This window comes from Hydractinia symbiolongicarpus, chromosome 1 (assembly GCF_029227915.1).
Source record: "Hydractinia symbiolongicarpus strain clone_291-10 chromosome 1, HSymV2.1, whole genome shotgun sequence".
In the NCBI taxonomy this organism is placed as follows: domain Eukaryota; kingdom Metazoa; phylum Cnidaria; class Hydrozoa; order Anthoathecata; family Hydractiniidae; genus Hydractinia; species Hydractinia symbiolongicarpus.
The window spans coordinates 12,947,938-12,965,636 of NC_079875.1; the positions used below are offsets into that span (position 1 = coordinate 12,947,938).

Below are 17,699 nucleotides of genomic sequence, written 5' to 3' on the forward strand. Positions count from 1 at the left end.
ATTGTTTTTCTAGCAGCTAATTAAGAAGATGAAGGAGTGTATCAAATATGTATAATGTTTGACAGAGCAATTTACTTACGGGTGGATGAAAAATAATAATATATTGTTTCTCTACTAATTTATAAATTTGTATTTATACAATCTCGTTCTTATTTTTTTATTTGTATATTGTTGAGAAATTAATATTTAAAAGTTAAAATACATTTTTTCTTGTAATCCTGTACGCAAAAGATACGGAAAACATGCCCATTTAAAACGTAGATATTAGCTTTGTAGCTGCGGTAGTCTAGCACCCTAAGTGGTGCTACGTCGCTTGGCACCTTTGCAGTATATATGAAAAATACGCTATTTAGGGAGTGCGCACAACGAATTTTCTAAAGCTGTCAGTGTAGTAATTATCGCAGAAAAAGATACGAAATAAATTTATGGATTGATGTTTTTTTAATGAAATGATAACAATAATGTCTTTAAATTTTGCAGACGATCTTTGTTTAGCGATGACTTCGATGCTTATGATTGACATCTTAAGTGGTTTCCTAGTTGAACTGATACCTGCGCAAATTCCTTAGCTCTAAGGAGAGCTTTTAATGTAATACGACTACCCTTCGCTGGATCCTTAGTGGTTACAGTACCATCAGGGACTGGGCAGGCCATGCTGGAAAAATATTCGCATTTTGGTTTTCTCAACGCACTAAATCATTCTGATGATATATTTATTTCTTAATTACTGCGTCAATTCTTTTCGTTGTAGCGCACAAACTTGATTTTGAATCGACTTAAAGCCAAATTTCATCGTCATGCAGTGGTGATCATATTATTCCTTACCTAAATCAATAGGAAGTAAATGCACTTGAAAATCCCCGAACAGTATATTCCAAACTTTGTATCATTCTAGGCATCTTAGTAATAAATTTTGAAATAAAAATAATTTTAGATCTGTGCGTGCTTTAAGCCAAATTTACGGTTTAATTGCAGAAATTTTACTGAAACTTAGGAGGTTGAATGAGCTGCAACTTATTCAGACAAACAGAAAATGCGAGAAAAGTTTCTTCGTGGTGCCCCACCCGAAAGTGAAACACAGCTTGCCCGTATTTAAGCGCTTAACTCAGTGTTTAGTCTGAGTCAACCAGCTTATTTATATAAAAATTCATGTAGCTAAATTATAATATTAGTAATTTTAAAAAAAATATATCTACAATTTTACATGGGGTAGTGCCAAATCTTGCCTTCGTTTTGATACTTTCGGCACTAATGACTGTTGTGAATTGGAAATTGTTACAAATGACAGATCTTCCAGGCTGCTGTTACCTATACTAGCTGGTAAGGAAGATTCCGAATCAGTTATATTGTAATGAACATTGACTTTGTCAAGAAACGGTGTAATGTTTTCCTCAAAATCAACATTAGTCTCACTTTCAGCATTAGTAATGCTGATTTTGATATTGTTTGCATTATTTGTAGGGCATTCTTCAGAATCGCTAACGACATCAGAACGAATGGCGAGACTACTGTACACCTGGGCATCTGTTGTTACCTGTAATTTACCATCTGCTGTGCATGACACGGGACGTTGTCTTTCAATTACATTTAAACAGTTTAGATTAGTTCCAGAACTATTCTCACGCGCACTTCTGGACCGTCGCAACCGGTGACTATCTATTGAGCTATTGCCATTATTTAATAGTTCTCCTATTTTTACTCCTAATATAGGAGAGATTGTTGTTATTGTACTTGTTCGTATTCGGTTCGAGACCTTCGCGTCCGATAACAATCTATGTATAGGTTTTTTACGAGTTCTGTTTGTGTGTGGCGTTTTGCTTCCTCTAACACTAATAAACGAGTGAAAAACGCTGTCGTTGGAGTATTTCTTGTTTGGTTCGCCTAGCTTTTGTGTTTTCGCTTTCCAATTTCGAAAATGACGCTGAATTACTAAGGCAGCTTTAACTTCTTTTAAGCGATCCATCGTTGTGGTTTTCATGTCATCCTTTTGTCGTATTGGAAAGGCGGCTTGAAGTTTCTGATCGATAGTCTTTTTCATGTTATCATAGTGCTCCGTATCGGCTTGGTCCATGTTACCTGAATAAGAAGAAAAAACACTAGTTAAAACTCATATGCTGCATATTTCGGTTGAATAGGCATTCCATCGTGAATAAATAGCGTGCTGTATCTATATTAAATTTGCCTGGTAGCCAGGCGGGAAAAGCCTCACTAAATGTCCACTCAACACCGAATAATTTCACCCTCGTTGCTTTCACGGAAGTTTTTTCAGTTACTTAAAGTGTTTCGAGCATATGCTGAGCAACAATGTTGCTAAGGCTTTACAAAAAGGTTCTAGTTTCCTACCAATCATTGCCAGAGACGATAAAAAAGAACTTCCACTGATAAAAATTAAATACTTATAAAATACTATAAAAAGATTGTTTACCTAAAAATCGTTCCAGAAGTGCTTGCAGTACATCAATGCAATGAATTTTATCATCATTCCTCATTGGCAAATTCAGATTGTGCACTGCAACCTTATTAGGAAAAGGTATGCCTAAAATGAAGGCGATTAGAGACATATCAATGACCGGTAGAATAAAACAGTAGCTTTGACGGTGTTAAGCTTAAGTGTAATAAGTACAGGCTCATAGTGAAGTTGGAATTAGAAACATTTAAAGCCCTCATTGTTCATTGCAGACTGCAATTCAAAAGCTAAAAGTTGATAATATTTTCAGATTAGTCTTATCAGAGTTTAGGCAAAAAATGAGCACGAAAATAGGGGGAAATGGCTTTTCCTTTTTCTAAAAAAGGCAGGTATGTCAAAAAAAATAAAAACAAGAATTTCTACAATAATCAAATAAAGAGAATTATTGAAGGAAATAATAAAAAAAAGAAGATTTAACTAATAACAAATAAGTGCACCAACCTAATGGTGCACCAAGATTTGCCACTAGATAAGGTAACTTTTCAAACTCGATGTACTGAGTTGCAAGTGGATCATACAGCTGCCATACTGCATAAAACATTTCTATATCTTCATCTGTAATTCCTATTTCCTCTTGCTCGTGAGCTTGATTAAAATTTTCCAAAATAACAGCAATGTACATGTTGACAATGATCAAATAAGTTATCAAGATAAAAGTCACTAAATACACAACCGCAATCCATGGACTGCCGCAGTTGCCATTGGGAATGTTTTTATAGTTTGGATCACAATCTGGCGGTTGTACCATTAATGCATCTAAAACCTCATTCCAACCTGCCGAACTGGCTAATCGAAACAAAACTAATACGCTATTTCCAAATGTTTCAAAATTAACAACATTGTTTAATGCTCCGTGTTTTCTAACGTAGCCAAAGTTCGACATACCAATTATAGCGTATATAAATAGGATAAGAAAAAGTAATGCTCCAATGTTGACTAAAGCCGGCAGCGAGATAACTAATGCAACAAGTAGACGGCGAATTCCCTTGGCACTGTTGAAGTAACGTAAAAGTCGACCAATTCTCAGCACTCGTGCTACTCTTAGTACACTAGGTGTAACTGATAGGATCACATTCATGTATTCAAGAATAATGCCTAAATTGAAAAAAGATTTAAGTTACACTGTGATTATTATTCTCATTTGAATTTTGGATTCAAATGGACGTTCACAACAATTAAGTGATTAAAATGCCTTAATCGTGGTAAACTTTGCGCAGCAAAACAAACTCTATTTATTGCGTCTCTGTATAAAAATAAGACTGTGTCCGTCTGTAATAGCCCAACTCGATTATATTTTTTTCTTTAAAGAAGGCTAGAGCTAAAATTTCTCCTAAAAACTATATTCCGTATTTTTTTAACATTTTTAGTTGGTTAGAACAAATTATGTGATAAAATAAAGTGTTCTTGTTAACTGAGCGTTGTATTGTATAGTAAGTTTACCGTCACGGGTTTTAAAACCACTAGGGAATGTAATTGATTTGTTATAAATTAATGTTATTGTTGTTGTCTATTTCGTTGGAAACCCTTTTCTTGCAGTCGTTTTGATCAAATTAATAACAAACCGTTTTATGATAAGTACAATGAATGTTTTTTAAGAATATTAAAGTGGACACTTGCACGAGTTTAAATAAGTTAATAGTAATATAAACAAAGCAACGATATAAACGTTGTTTGTTCGTATTAGTTATTGTGCGCCAAAGTTAATATGAATAAATTAAAAAATGAAAAGCTTTTGCTTATGTCGTAGTAACTTTATATCAATACAATATTGAACAAACAAAAAGATTTCAAACGTTCTATCAAGTTATCAATAGTATTGCTTTGTCCCACAAAGAATAGCATGGCGTAGCCGAGCGTAAACGGCGTGGAATTTAAAACAAGCTACTTACCCACGACAGAAAGAATGACGATAACAAAGTCAAATAAGTTCCACTTGTCGGTGAAATATTGATGTCTTAATCCAATGATGCGCACAATCATCTCAATGATGAAAATAACAGTAAAGACAATGTTTACTATATGCAACATCTTTGTGTATTCTGCAGGCTGTTGATAGTGTTGAAACATCATGATGAAAATGTTTGACAAAATCATAAACATTGTGAACGTCTCGAATTTTGGACTGATCGTTAAGTCGAATATTTTCGCGTGATAGTAATTCTAAAGGCATAAAACAAAGTTTATATATATATATATCATAACAACGCACTTCTGGTTTTCGCATAGTCGGATATTTCTTCCTGACAGAAAATCTGCTTAATCTAAAACAGATTTAGATGGCATTGATTTGGGGTTGCATTATATATCTGTAAGTCATGTCTATTTATTACAAGATCTTTTTTATTTTTACGTTTCTTATATTGCACTTATTTTGTCATAACTTAGGATCGTAAAATTTTAGCTGTATGTCATTTTCTCTACTCGATTTTATTGATGAACTGTCTATAAACATAGAATATTAACCCTATAATAACTGTTTTTGAGGGCAACACCTGAGAATATTGACCGATGTCAAAGTATTGCCCGAGCTTACGAGGGCAATACGTGATAGAGGTCAATATTCAAAGGCATTGCCCGAAATAAACAGTTATTAATGGATTATTATCCGGGTACTGCATTTTGAGACAAAAAAATATAACATTATAAGCAGGATGTAGAAACCATGTCTTTATAGAAACTATTCCCTTATGGAACGTAAATTCGAACTAAAAATACATATATTTTTTAAATAGAATATCGTGTAAACATTACAGGTTTCATTGTGTAGCTACAACATAGAATTTTTTAAAAGATAAAAGTAAGTTTCTCTTCTGTTTCGCGTTTTGTTTACTTTTTGCCGTGTTTTTTACATTTAATGGTACCATATTTAAACTTTAAACACGGTTGCTATGGTAGCGGACAATACCGTGGAATATTGCCCGCTATGACGCAAGTTGTAACTATTCACATTGCGCGATTTTTAAAAATATCGATGCCGCCCTTTTACACGGGTAATGAATCTGTTTTTAATATTGAAAAGAGTCGTGTGTAGCTTTAGTTCGTACTCCGTAGAGTAAATTAAATAATTTTTGCTACCAGGCGAAAAAAATGCAAGAAATGATGCGGGAAAATTAGAGGCTTAAAATTAATTTATCCACTAGTTGCCTAATAAAAACCCTTTTGTTGATTGAGAATGCCTGTATCTTGCTTTAGCGTTTTTTGTATGAGAGATATATGCAAAAACGTCGTGGATTTTGCCACAGTTTTGGCCTCACCTAGCGTGAAGTAACAAGTTATGGCTATTTATGACAGTAATGTTTTACCTGTGGGCGATGTATTATCCTTTTTGGCTTTTTCGTTAAAGCCTTCTTTACGGTTGAGAACCATTGCTTCTGCTCCGTTGTGAGGAACACCTCAATAGTACCCCCATCATCGTACTGTTTCTTTAACCGATAAAAATTATCAATGATGACGGAAATGAAGAGATTTAGAATAAAAAAGGCGCCGATTATTATAAAAATAACGAAGTAAAAGTAAGCAACAAAGTTGTTTTCCCTCACAGGTTGTTCATCAATCTACAAAAAATAAAAAGCAGTAAATACAAGTGGTTTCAACAATATTAAATGAGTTATAAGAACGTAAGAACATTCTAGTGCAAAAACAAAAACAAATTATTCAAACGATAAGTCCTTTATTACTGCGAATAGAATTTGCAAAATATATACAACTTATGTATGGGGTTACTTATTAAAATTCTATTCTATCTATTATTTCACAATATTGTAGAAAGGTATATGTCTCGTTAGTCTGTGTCGTGTCACGACTTAAATGTATCTTTTAGAACAAAACTTAGCTTTTTGTTAAGCTTGTCTCTAATTTTACTTAGCAGGAAAGCATTTTTTGATATACAGCCAAAATGAACTTAAAATTATGCAAAGACAAAAATACAATGCATCCATACTTTAGTTGCATCGACAGCATCTCGCATAACTTCAATCCAACCTTCAAATGTGGCGACTTGCAGTAATGGTAAAAATCCATTCAAAGCGTTATCAAAATTAACATGAGAATTTTTCCAGCTGTACCCACTAACCAAGCAAGCTGTTTTATTTGGAATTATTTTTGCATCTAATCGATTTCCATTGTGATCAACACATTTGAAGAATTTCCCTCCAAAAAACTGGACGCCCAAGATGCTGAAAATGAGCCAAAACACCAGGCACACAAGCAGTACATTACCAATGCTTGGAATGGCTTTTAATAAGCTGTTCACTACAATCTAAAATCGAATTATAGCGTATATATTGGCATAAAACGAATAAGTGCAGATACTTTTTATCTGTTTTTTTAATGCACATTGAATAATCTAGAATGTACCACTGATGAAGTTGGTCATAATAGAATTAAAACGGAACGCGTATAAGCATTTATTTACTTTTGTTCTTAATTTATTTCCGTATGTTCATTATATCCTTTAAAAATTAAAGGCTTCTTTTTTTCTCGTATATTTGTCGAAAATATAGCATATTACAGAATTATGGAACTACTAACTACTGACCCTCATTCCATCCCATCTCGAGACAGCACGTAATGGTCTCAATGCTCTCAATGTGCGAAGGGAACGCAGTGTTTTTATATTGTTTGCTGAATTTGTGTAAATGTTGATCACGCTGACGATAGATACCTAAAAGTAGTATACATAATCAAAACAAAAGGACATACATATTACCATAAAGGTATAATTGAAATCCATTCTTTGTAAAAGCTCTTTTCCTATGATCTATCCCCTTTGAGCACTTTGTTAAATATGCAGATATTAAACACATATTAAAGGGGTGTTGCTGCTTGTCGCTTAAAACAGTTACCTTCTCATCAAAGGACCAATCTCAATTTGCTTGGAAATTAAAAAATATTATCAGGTTTTTAAGATTGTGAAAAGACGTTGAAAGGAAGAACCGAAGGCGTTCCAAAGGTTTAACATAATCAAACGTTACATCTGAAAATATTGAAAACTTCGATGCGCTCACAGCCACGATGGAAAAAAACAATACTTACCATTACAATAACAAAATCCAAACAATTCCACGGATTTTTGACGTAGGTGTACACACCAAGCCCGATCACTTTCAAAACAAACTCAAAGAAAAACAGTACACAAAATATTATATTTAAAATATCAAGTGCTTTCACCAAGTTTGGTTTTGTTGAAAGATAAATGTCTTCAAACACCTAAAAAAAGGAATGATATTAATAATAAATGAAATAGGTCATTTAAAAAAAATATTATAGCGCTGTGACAAGTGTTTCAAAGAGTAAGTATAGAACATAAGGAGTCCAAACGACAAGTCAGTCTCAACTTAGCATATAGTAGAACTATCAAATTTCAGCGCAGAAGAGGATAACAACAAAAAGCAACAGAACTTAAACATGTTTCGACTAATGATATCTATTGTTTTAGATTGCATCATTGTCTATGATTTATTCATAAATGTGTTGTTTTAAGTTTCAAAAGCTTGTGATTAAAGTGTTGTTTGTGATTTATTATTCAAAAGGTACTGGCAACTAACAGCATAGCTGCATTCATTACTTCAACCACCCACCCAACATCTACACTCACAAAGGAATCCTGCCTACAGTTAAACACCAATGTCAACTTACCAGTATGAGACTGCTTGCAGCAATCAACACTAAAATTCCATTCTCGAACCATTTGTTTTCAATTAAAGTTTTAATTTGCATTCGAAACTTTGTCCATGTTTCATTTTTAAATTTTGTTTTTTCGTCTCCAAAAAAGCAACAAGGCAAAGACGGACAAAATGGATCTAGTTTTCCATAAGCGTCATTATTGTTGTTGTTGTTGTTATTGTTGTTTTTGTTTTCTTTCTTTGGGCTGCTTAATTGTGAATTGCAGGAATACAGAGAGTGTGTTGGTGATATATTAGCTCGAAATGCACCAAGGCCATTCTCGTTTTTATTTTGAGCAATGCCAAGGTTTACTATTGTGCTTGGAACGGCGTTTCCGTTTTGAAATTCAGTACTACCAATCACATCTTTATTTTCCAATGTAGATTTCTGTAGTTCTTCTTCCTGTTTAAGACAATGAGTAATAATTTGATTCGTAAAAGTCCCTGATGTTTCCAGGGACTTTCACAAACCTAATATTCCGGAGATATGTTAAACTTACCATTGTTGCTTTTGCAGCTCCATTTGATGCTGCAATAGAAGGCATTTCTAACAAGAAGAAGAAGAAAAATGGACTTATTAAATGAATGTTTTAGAACACAAACACAAGTATTATTTGTATTTTTCCTAATTACTATCTTTGAATTTCATGTGTCTGCTTATATTCACATTTCACGTAAAAAGTAAAAATATTTGAAATCCTCAGCAACTATTGATAAATTTCTGTCTCTTATTAAAAATGAGATTAGGCATGTAAAACAAACATGCCCTAAAATATTCCTACCAGAAAAAATAAGAATTATATAATAAGCTAAAAAATATTTTAATAAATTTAGAAGAAGATATCTACAAATTAATGCTTTTAAATTTTATTCATTTTATCCAGTTTATTGGTTAATTCCAAGATTCCCTGAAAAAACGTTAAAAGCAACGAAGAGTGTCTTACGAGAACCTGCATCTGGACCAATTCTTTGCCCCTTAAAGGCATTTTGAAGTCTTGCCAGCTTTCGTGTACTCGATATCCATTTTAGTTTTGATTTCATTGAGTTTCGCTTTTTCAGTTCCTCTTCCATAGCTTGATCGGCGAAAGAGTTTAAAAGCAAAGCCAAAAACAGATTTAAAACCTGGAAAACAATATTATTTTTGTAATTGTTCCTTAACAAAGGAAATGTGAAGATTTGCTTGACATGGACTAAGTGTATCTTGCATTACACTGAGATAAATTTCTATTTGAGTGTTTCGCTTTTCATAAAGTGGTAAAAAAATATTCGGCAGTAAAATCAAACAGATTTGTCGTATGAAAGACATTCACTTTTTCACACAGATCCAGTTCAGGCGAGAAGAATTATGTGACACCACGTTGACCATTTATACTCATTGTAAAATGTGCAAGTGTGCCTCCGATAACCCGAGTTTGTTATAGTGCAGAATCCCGAAAATGAATTTTAGTAACACAATCAGAAACACTATCAACTTACCAAGAAATTACCAACGATCAAAGCTGGCATAAAGAAGGCAGCAGCCCATGTTCCAGTGGTTTGCATACAATCGTACAAAGGTTCGATCCACTCACCACACAAAACGCGAAATATGACCATTATAGAGTGACCAAAGTTATTAAAATTCCAGACAGGAACCTAAAGAATTAAAATCAATGGTGTTATGCCTGTGTAATATTTAATCCTGCAAAGTTGCATTTTGAGTTCCAAACATTTCATTTGTACATATACATATTGAGGTAGGTTTAATTTGGGCGGGGTTTGTTTTGGCAATGAGGAAAATTATATTTTTGGCCAGAATTTAATTTGACGCTGACTAAAATTTGAATTTTTTATCTTTAAACTAAAAACAAAATTAACATTTGTTAAGCCATAGGACATTTTCAGATGTATAAAAACGTAAACATTAAAACAAAAGTATAATAAACTAAACTGCATACAAATTACATGCCAAAATATTAGACTTTTCTAACTCATTTCAAGAGAGCTAAATAGCTTTGCAGGTCAACCATTCTTCTGCTAAAAAACAAACTTTTCACAAAATCGACATTCGAAACCCCTATTGAATTAACACTAGACCTTCGTACTCAACAAAATATGTCAAAAGATTGCGAACATTAAACATACCTGATTGTCTTCAAATTTTTCAGGCTTGTAACTATCTCCAAATACATGCGTTCCTACTACAGCAAATACATAAACAATAATGCCGAGAATTAAGGTTAGGTTTCCCAATGCGTTCAAACTCCTGCCGATGGCTGATAGTAGCAATCGCATTGTGGACCATGATTGAGCCAGTTTTAACACTCGAAACTAAAAAGGAAATAAAAGTTGAAATGTATTATTTTTTTTGTTTATTTGTATTGTAGTGAATGACTTTTTACCCTTGAAGATTGTTTTACTCATTAAGAGCAAAACAGTTCTAAAATTTTCCTCACAGTTACAAAGCACATAATCTCATCGATGTTTTTAATAAAAGTGATAAAGAAATTATTTATGCAAGCTTAGTGCAGACTAATGTTTTTAAAACAAAGCAAAAGAATTTGCAGCATAATTGCCACATTGTTACCTTGAAGTATTCAGAAAAATCAAAACTGACAGTATAAAGGCATAAAGGCAAACAAATAAACAAAGAAACAAACAGGTAAACAAATAAACAAAAAAGAAATTAAGATTCCACAGCAATTATAAATTGTATTAGGTTATTCAAAATCCCTACCAGTCGTAACGATCTGATTATGGTAAAATCGCCATTATCAGTGGTCGTTGCAATCTCAATGCAGAGATCTATTACACTTAGGATGACGACCAGACCATCAAATATATTCCATTTGCTTTTCACATATCCAAACGGGGAGAACGCAATTAACTTTAACACCATCTCAACGATAAAAATGCCAGTGAATGTCTGTACCAATAAAATAAAAATAGATATGTTAATAGAAATAATTGAGATTAATTTATCAGCAGTACATATTTAGAACGTTTATTAAAGACATTAATAGGCATCTATTAATTATAGCTATAGACAAAGCAATCACACAATGTTCTGAAAACGCATATTAAAGAGCTATTTAAAGGAACGGCAAAAGGAGGAAAGACGGCATAAATATCCCGATGCATTTTTTCTTCCTGTTTTTTAGATCAGTAATGCTGAGATACTTATCCTGTCCATAGAAAATTGCATTGATCCATTGACCAAAGAATATGTCTTGTCTAATATGTCTTGTTTAATCTTTTATTTTTCTAGTTTAGAATTCTATTAGTACGGTTATGTACCCCTACTTTTAATTTGATCAATGATATCCATACTAAGTAAAGTGTTAGTTCGCCTTTAGTTTTTATGTTTTCAAAGCAATATAGTTTCCTTGGTGAGACACTGGAAACGTTACTAATACTTTAATGGTTTAAGATTTGACGCCGGCGGAAAATAAGATCCGAAGATAGTATGGGTTATTGGCAGTGGCGTAAGAAATGTTAAATTAGCAACAATTTCATGTTGGCATTAAGTAACATGGTTTTAAAAGTAGATGAAAAAATTAGGATTTAAAATAGTTAACAGTGGCGTGAATGTTACATGACATTCGTCTAAATGCTACATGAAAACAGAAACTAAGGTTATACCAGTTTCCTTGTATTTTTCGGACACGTATGAGCACGTAAGACTTTTTCAATAACCTTTTTTAAGTTCTCTTTGCGAAAACAACTTAGAAGTAACTGTACAGCTAAATATTTTTGGTCAACAGGCTACTTACGTGATTCGATATATCCAAAGCTTGTTTGAATTTTGGATTCATTCGATCATATTCCAGCGCCAAGCATATAGTATTTAATAAAATAAACAAAGTCACACCAAGCTCAAACCAAGGACTCATCACAAAGTTATAAACTTTTAATCGAAGCTTCTGTGATGGCTTTAAATCTTCCTTATCAACGTCTGCAAAGGGTTCTGGGAATTGCGTTTGCGTATCAGCATTTAAACGACTTGATACACGAGAGCTAAGAGACGGCTTTTTGACAGAGAGAGAGTCGTGTTTCTTTGTTTGTGTTTTAGCTTTATTACTTGCTCTTCTTGTTACAGTTGGTCTTCTCGTTTGATTGCTAGCTGTAGGAACATGCAATGTTCTCCCTACGCTTCTAACACTTGCAATGTTAAGCTTTCTCGTCAAAGGTGCATTGCCTGCATTGGTTTTGTTTGTTGATATATCATTTCTTAATTTATCTTTCACTCTGTCTAATTTTACTCTGTTTATGATACTTGTAAGCTTCTGATTGGCTATTGTTTTCGGTGTATCTGATCCCTTGTTTTGATTTCTAGCTCTTTTAGGATGAAATACACGTCCAAGTGCGATAGTATTACTTGTTGCTTTAGATGTGTTTGAAGTGCTGGATAAAATAATGACGCTTGGACCCTGTTTTACGCATGATAAATTACTTATACTGTCTATATTTGGGTCATCAAATAACAACTTCGGTAAAATTCTTTTATGGAGCGAGTAAGAGGATGCAACCTGACGAAGAAATTCATATTGGCTCTCCTAGAAGTAATAAGAAAATTAAAAATTTCTCCTTCAAAGTATTGCCTTCGTAATTTAATGTACAATAACTTCAAACGATTAATACTCAGATAAATGGTAGGAAAGTAATAAAACTATCATACGATGTAAGATGAAATGTGTAAATGCCGGAAACCTACCAAGTCCGCGTTATGTGCAGTTTCTTGTTGATAAGATACAGCCACGACAGCTAGCACCAAGTTAATTAAGTAAAACGAACCAAAGAAGATGACAATCATGAAATAAAACACATACCAGGGGCCCATAGATGAACCAATCTAAAACATCCATGTATATGTATTATTATTATGATTATTTTAAAAAAAAAATTCTAAAAGCTGCTTTGTGGCTTCTGATAAAAACAACTTGTATGGAGAACGTAGAAAGAAAAATGTGATACTTTTATCTTCAGAGTTTTTCTCCGTGATGTTTTTAATTAAGAATACAGGAACCTTCTGCTTTCCTTATTTGGAAACAAAAATAGATTGAAAATTGCGACTTTTAAAGTTCCAGATTATAAATAAAACTTCATTTCTTTACACATAGTATTTTAACTTACATGTAAATATACATCCTCCCAAAAGTCAAGCGTGACTAATTGAAATGACGTCAACAGAGCCCAACCAAAATTGTCATAACTTGTGAAGCCAAAATTGGGATTCTCTCCAACGTCTGGGAGACATGTATAATTGGACGGACATACCCTAAAAAATGCAGTAAACAATTGTTATTCTCAAATTAGGCAAAGTTTGGGTGTATTTCGTTTTGTATCACGTTAGTGTCTAATGAATAAACGAATGAGATATAGGTACTTAAACTTACATTGAACCGGTAACGTTTCCACATATTTGGATTGGTTCGTACCAGTTGGCTAAATAAAATATTTAAAAAAATTGTTTATAATGCAAAGTTTTAAAAAATTACCCGTGGAATATCATTTTATTGGATGATGCAGTACTTACATGTTTTTTTTATTTCTTGCAGCCACGTTTTATTTTCAGAGATTGTCAAGTTGCTTTTGACACATTTGTTATGAAAGTCGCCAGAAAATAGCTGAAGTCCAACAAGTGCAAACACACATATAAAAAACGCAGTCAGTATTAACACATCTGATAACATCCGCATGGATTTTAATAACGCATTGACCATGGTTTTTAAACCTACAAGAAAAAGGAGCATTTTCTTACGGAACAACTTATAATTAACGAGAATATCCAGAAACTAATATTCTTATCCAGTCCCTACAGAGCAAATAAAATAAATAGCATTCTAGTATGGACTACTATATTTTTATTCTTATTTTATTTATATTTTTATATTTTTATTTATTTTTGTATTTCAGTTTTTTTCTATATGATAAGGATCTGTGTGAAGGCTTGATTATTAATCAGGTGAATGCAAAAAGATAATAATTTTTATGCTGTACTATTTGACTCTGAAATATTACCTTCAATGGCTGATATTGTCCGAAGAGCTCGCAACACCCGAAATGTTCTTATACCAGAAAAATTCACCATCATTCCTGGTGCTAAAGTCATGTATCTGGAAAGAAATTTAAAATTTGTAATTTGCAAATCTCAATAAAATATGGTATTGCAGTAGCTGCTGTAAATTTCAAGCGACATTAAGTAAACAACGAAACAAAAAAAAGTTAAAATTTCAAATAACACTAGTGAAGGCCGGACTACCTTTTTTTATTTTAGTTCAGTTCGAATACATAATGCTATACTTACCCAAGCAGAACAACAATAAAATCTAACCAATTCCATGGATCTCGTAGGTATGCAAAACTGTGAAACACAAAACCTTTGGCAATGATTTTAAGAATCATTTCTGTCGTGTATATTGCAGTGAAAACGTATCTACAATGAAAGTTTGATAACAAAAGGTTGATTATTACGATACTTGATTAATACTTAGAGTTTTCATCTGTTTTCTGTCTCTTTCTTACAACATAATTTGATTTAAAATTGCGGCGTAATAAACACATATTGGTATTATATTGTATTTCATAAAATATTTAAGTTAAAAACAAGCAAAAAAATCAGCAAAAGCTTTTTGATATATTATCATCATCAGTGCCATATAATGGACTGGCACAGTTATTTCTAACACAATGGTATTATATTGATGAAAATGGTATGCGATAGAATGGGATACAATGCTTTATTTTGGCAAGTTTTCCCTTCCTATGAATAAATTTGACCTAGGTGAATCTGCATATGTTATGAAAGGTTTTTGTTGAACAATTAGACACGCAAATTGCGCAATTCTTTCAAGGACTATTCCATGGTTAATATTTTGATGGAAATGTTCCCGCTAGAAAATAACTCGTATGACAAATTCCACAAAAATAACGCATGCTCTTTCTCTATTCAAAAGAGAAAACAAATAAAAAAGAAATTCAGTAGACAACTGGTGCTCCTTTGTCTAATCTATCATCGTCGGACACAAACGTAACGAACCAATCAGAAATGCTATAAGTAAACGTGTCCATTTTTTACTGTTGTTTGTTTCATTCCCGCCAATTAGATGAAATTAACAAATTGATATGAAATAAACAAGAAACTTTTTTACAAGAAGTGGTAAGTTTTGTTGTATTTTTTCTTTATTTTGTTTTATTCTTTAGTCTTTTTTATTCTTGCTATTGTACTGTTTAAAGATTCAGCAATAGACATGTTGTTTTGTTGGCATTTGTTTTCACATTATTTTTCAATCAGAGTTATCCACACATTCTTATTAAACATTTTTTTTCTCTTTTCGATTTTACATAGAAGTCAATATACTTCAACTTTCTCTTTGATGAGCTATTTCCAAACCACATTCTGCTCGAAAATATTTGAAGATTTTCAATTTCTGCTTGTTAAGCGCTGATTTAACACTGTTTTGATAAATTTTATGAAAAAAATATAATTAAAAAGTTTTTTCTTACACATGCTTAAACACTTTCGTTTGCAAATACTTTCATGTTAATTGTAAGCTTTCATGCATTCCATTGGTTATACAGAAAATAAAACACTAAAGGTATACGAAAAGAAAATTATAATTCATACTCAGCTTCTTCTGGAGCGTTGTCTAATGCCAGGAAAACACAATTGACTAGGATAGTTAGAATTACAAAGAATTCAAAAATCTGATTTGTTATCATATAAATTATGCTTTTCCGAATGACGTTTGTCGGTCCGAATAACCACAACGATTTGGACTTGTTGAACCGATATACGTAAACTTTACCCAGTCGACTAGCAAGTACCAAGAAAGTCTAAAACAAAAACATAGCAATTTATATGTTTATTATTTGAAAAACATCTTGGTTAATCATAGTGAAAATATATTTGTGACTTTACTGCACAAACTTTGTAGATGCTCTAAAAGTTTATTAAATACTATTTCTAAGTTTCATTAAATTAAAAGAATTAGTTAAAAAGATATAGTAAGAAACACATTGCACCCGAAGTTACTATATTCAAAAAAAATTCACATGAAAGTCGTCGAAGAGATAACAAAAGTACATCGCAGCATCAAATGAAATAGTCATAAACTTTGCCAAAAAGGATATAGATTGGGCATTTGAAAAACATATTTTTCTGCTTATGTTTTACCACACCAAAATACAGGCCAAATCTCTTTATAATGATAGCCGTATTTTGTCTATCTGTTTGTGCGCGCGGAAAAGTTAGTGCTACGGAAACACGAAATATTTTTAAATGAACAAACGACGATCAATTCTTTGTGTTGATAAACAAACCTACATTTTTATGTATTCTCATTAAAGGTTCATCTAAATGCTTGCACTCGCTCTCCACAGATGAAAATTTTGTTACAAACGATTCTTTAACTTCATATTTGCTCCTTTTATTTCTTAAATGAATCTCCCACATTCTCCCAGTAGTAAAATTTATCCCGATACCAAGCGTTTAGATAGCCTTGATAACAGTACATCAAATTTTAAACTTCCTGTTTCTTAGTTATAACGGATTACCTTCGTTTTTCTCGCTGGTTCATTGAAGTCTTATTAACAACCGTTATAATTTGACCTCCACGATTTATTGTTATAAACAAATTTATCAACTAAATTATTTAAATCAAGTAGCAATCGAATTATTTCTTTCACTTCAATGTGTTTGCCAATGAAACCAGCAACACTTTTAAAATATGTTGTTATTGTTTAAACACCACGCTTAAAACTTTAGTTTAAAAATTTTAACTTGCTTTAAAAATTCGAGATAGTACCGTTTTGAATCACTTTGAAACCAAAAAAAAATAATACAAACATACTATCTAACTAGAAAAAGATTTTTTTAGTGGCATAGCGAAGTCAAAATGTAATTAAAATTCAACAAAATTATTTTTTAATTTAAAGAAAAATAAACATAAAAGAAGCAAAAAAGAGATATACAAGGCAGAACACCTGCACTCTAAATGTTTTTAGAAGTTAGTATTGTGCCTCCATTTTTTTTTCTTTAACATTATAGAAATAAAGGGGGAAACCCTGGAAACTCTATAGAAATTAATTTTAACGGAATTCTAGCTAGAGCAGAAAATACACATTTACGAGACACCTTGATATTGCCTATAACTCAGATATGTCATGAGACACCTCCATGATGAGACCAAGGAAACAGTCTGCACTATTATATGTTTGAGTTATCAGCGCATTCAAAAACTGGACAATTTGGCAACAAAATAAAAATACTTTTACTTGGCAAACTTTTTTAAAAGTCTTGAAGATAACATGTGTTTGAAAGTGCCTTGTCGGTGCCTAACTGAAGAAAGAAGGTGAGGGTGATTTAATTTTTTTGGTAGAAAACCTTAAGAGATTGATCTAAATTTTTCTTTTGCACTTCGATCAAGAGCAGGGGCGAGGGAGGGGGTTATTGAAAAATCGTCTCATGGAGTCATTTTAATGAGGAATAATTTAGCAGCGGTCAAGGGAAATTCAAAAGCAGTAAAGTTGCTTGTAGTTCGAGTTATCATGTATCGAAGTAGAATCCCAATGAAAACTTTTCCATACCT

General features: G+C 32.5%; 1 protein-coding gene across 6 annotated transcripts in view; it reads right to left on the reverse strand.

The window, feature by feature from the left end:
* Positions 1–1,156: 1,156 nt before the first annotated feature.
* LOC130640445 (sodium channel protein 1 brain-like) overlaps positions 1,157–17,699 on the reverse strand; it is a 29,032-nt gene continuing 12,489 nt past the window's right edge. For 4 of the 6 annotated variants that reach the window (XM_057447153.1, XM_057447152.1, XM_057447151.1 and 1 more), the window contains exons 2-23: positions 15,737–15,945; positions 14,417–14,545; positions 14,131–14,225; positions 13,646–13,843; positions 13,506–13,554; positions 13,243–13,387; positions 12,824–12,961; positions 11,883–12,665; positions 10,847–11,035; positions 10,255–10,440; positions 9,607–9,765; positions 9,075–9,252; positions 8,631–8,677; positions 8,105–8,533; positions 7,502–7,675; positions 7,005–7,130; positions 6,408–6,725; positions 5,770–6,021; positions 4,357–4,627; positions 2,909–3,562; positions 2,426–2,536; positions 1,157–2,076 (exon numbers count right to left, since the gene is read on the reverse strand). In XM_057447153.1, the coding sequence (XP_057303136.1) occupies positions 1,193–2,076; positions 2,426–2,536; positions 2,909–3,562; positions 4,357–4,627; positions 5,770–6,021; positions 6,408–6,725; positions 7,005–7,130; positions 7,502–7,675; positions 8,105–8,533; positions 8,631–8,677; positions 9,075–9,252; positions 9,607–9,765; positions 10,255–10,440; positions 10,847–11,035; positions 11,883–12,665; positions 12,824–12,961; positions 13,243–13,387; positions 13,506–13,554; positions 13,646–13,843; positions 14,131–14,225; positions 14,417–14,545; positions 15,737–15,945 (5,724 nt within the window). In that variant the 3' untranslated portion in view covers positions 1,157–1,192. Of the gene's footprint in view, positions 2,077–2,425; positions 2,537–2,908; positions 3,563–4,356; positions 4,628–5,769; positions 6,022–6,407; positions 6,726–7,004; positions 7,131–7,501; positions 7,676–8,104; positions 8,534–8,630; positions 8,678–9,074; positions 9,253–9,606; positions 9,766–10,254; positions 10,441–10,846; positions 11,036–11,882; positions 12,666–12,823; positions 12,962–13,242; positions 13,388–13,505; positions 13,555–13,645; positions 13,844–14,130; positions 14,226–14,416; positions 14,546–15,736; positions 15,946–16,435; positions 17,080–17,699 lie in introns of those variants that run through there. The other 2 variants (XM_057447154.1, XM_057447156.1) reach the window with 2 other exon arrangements.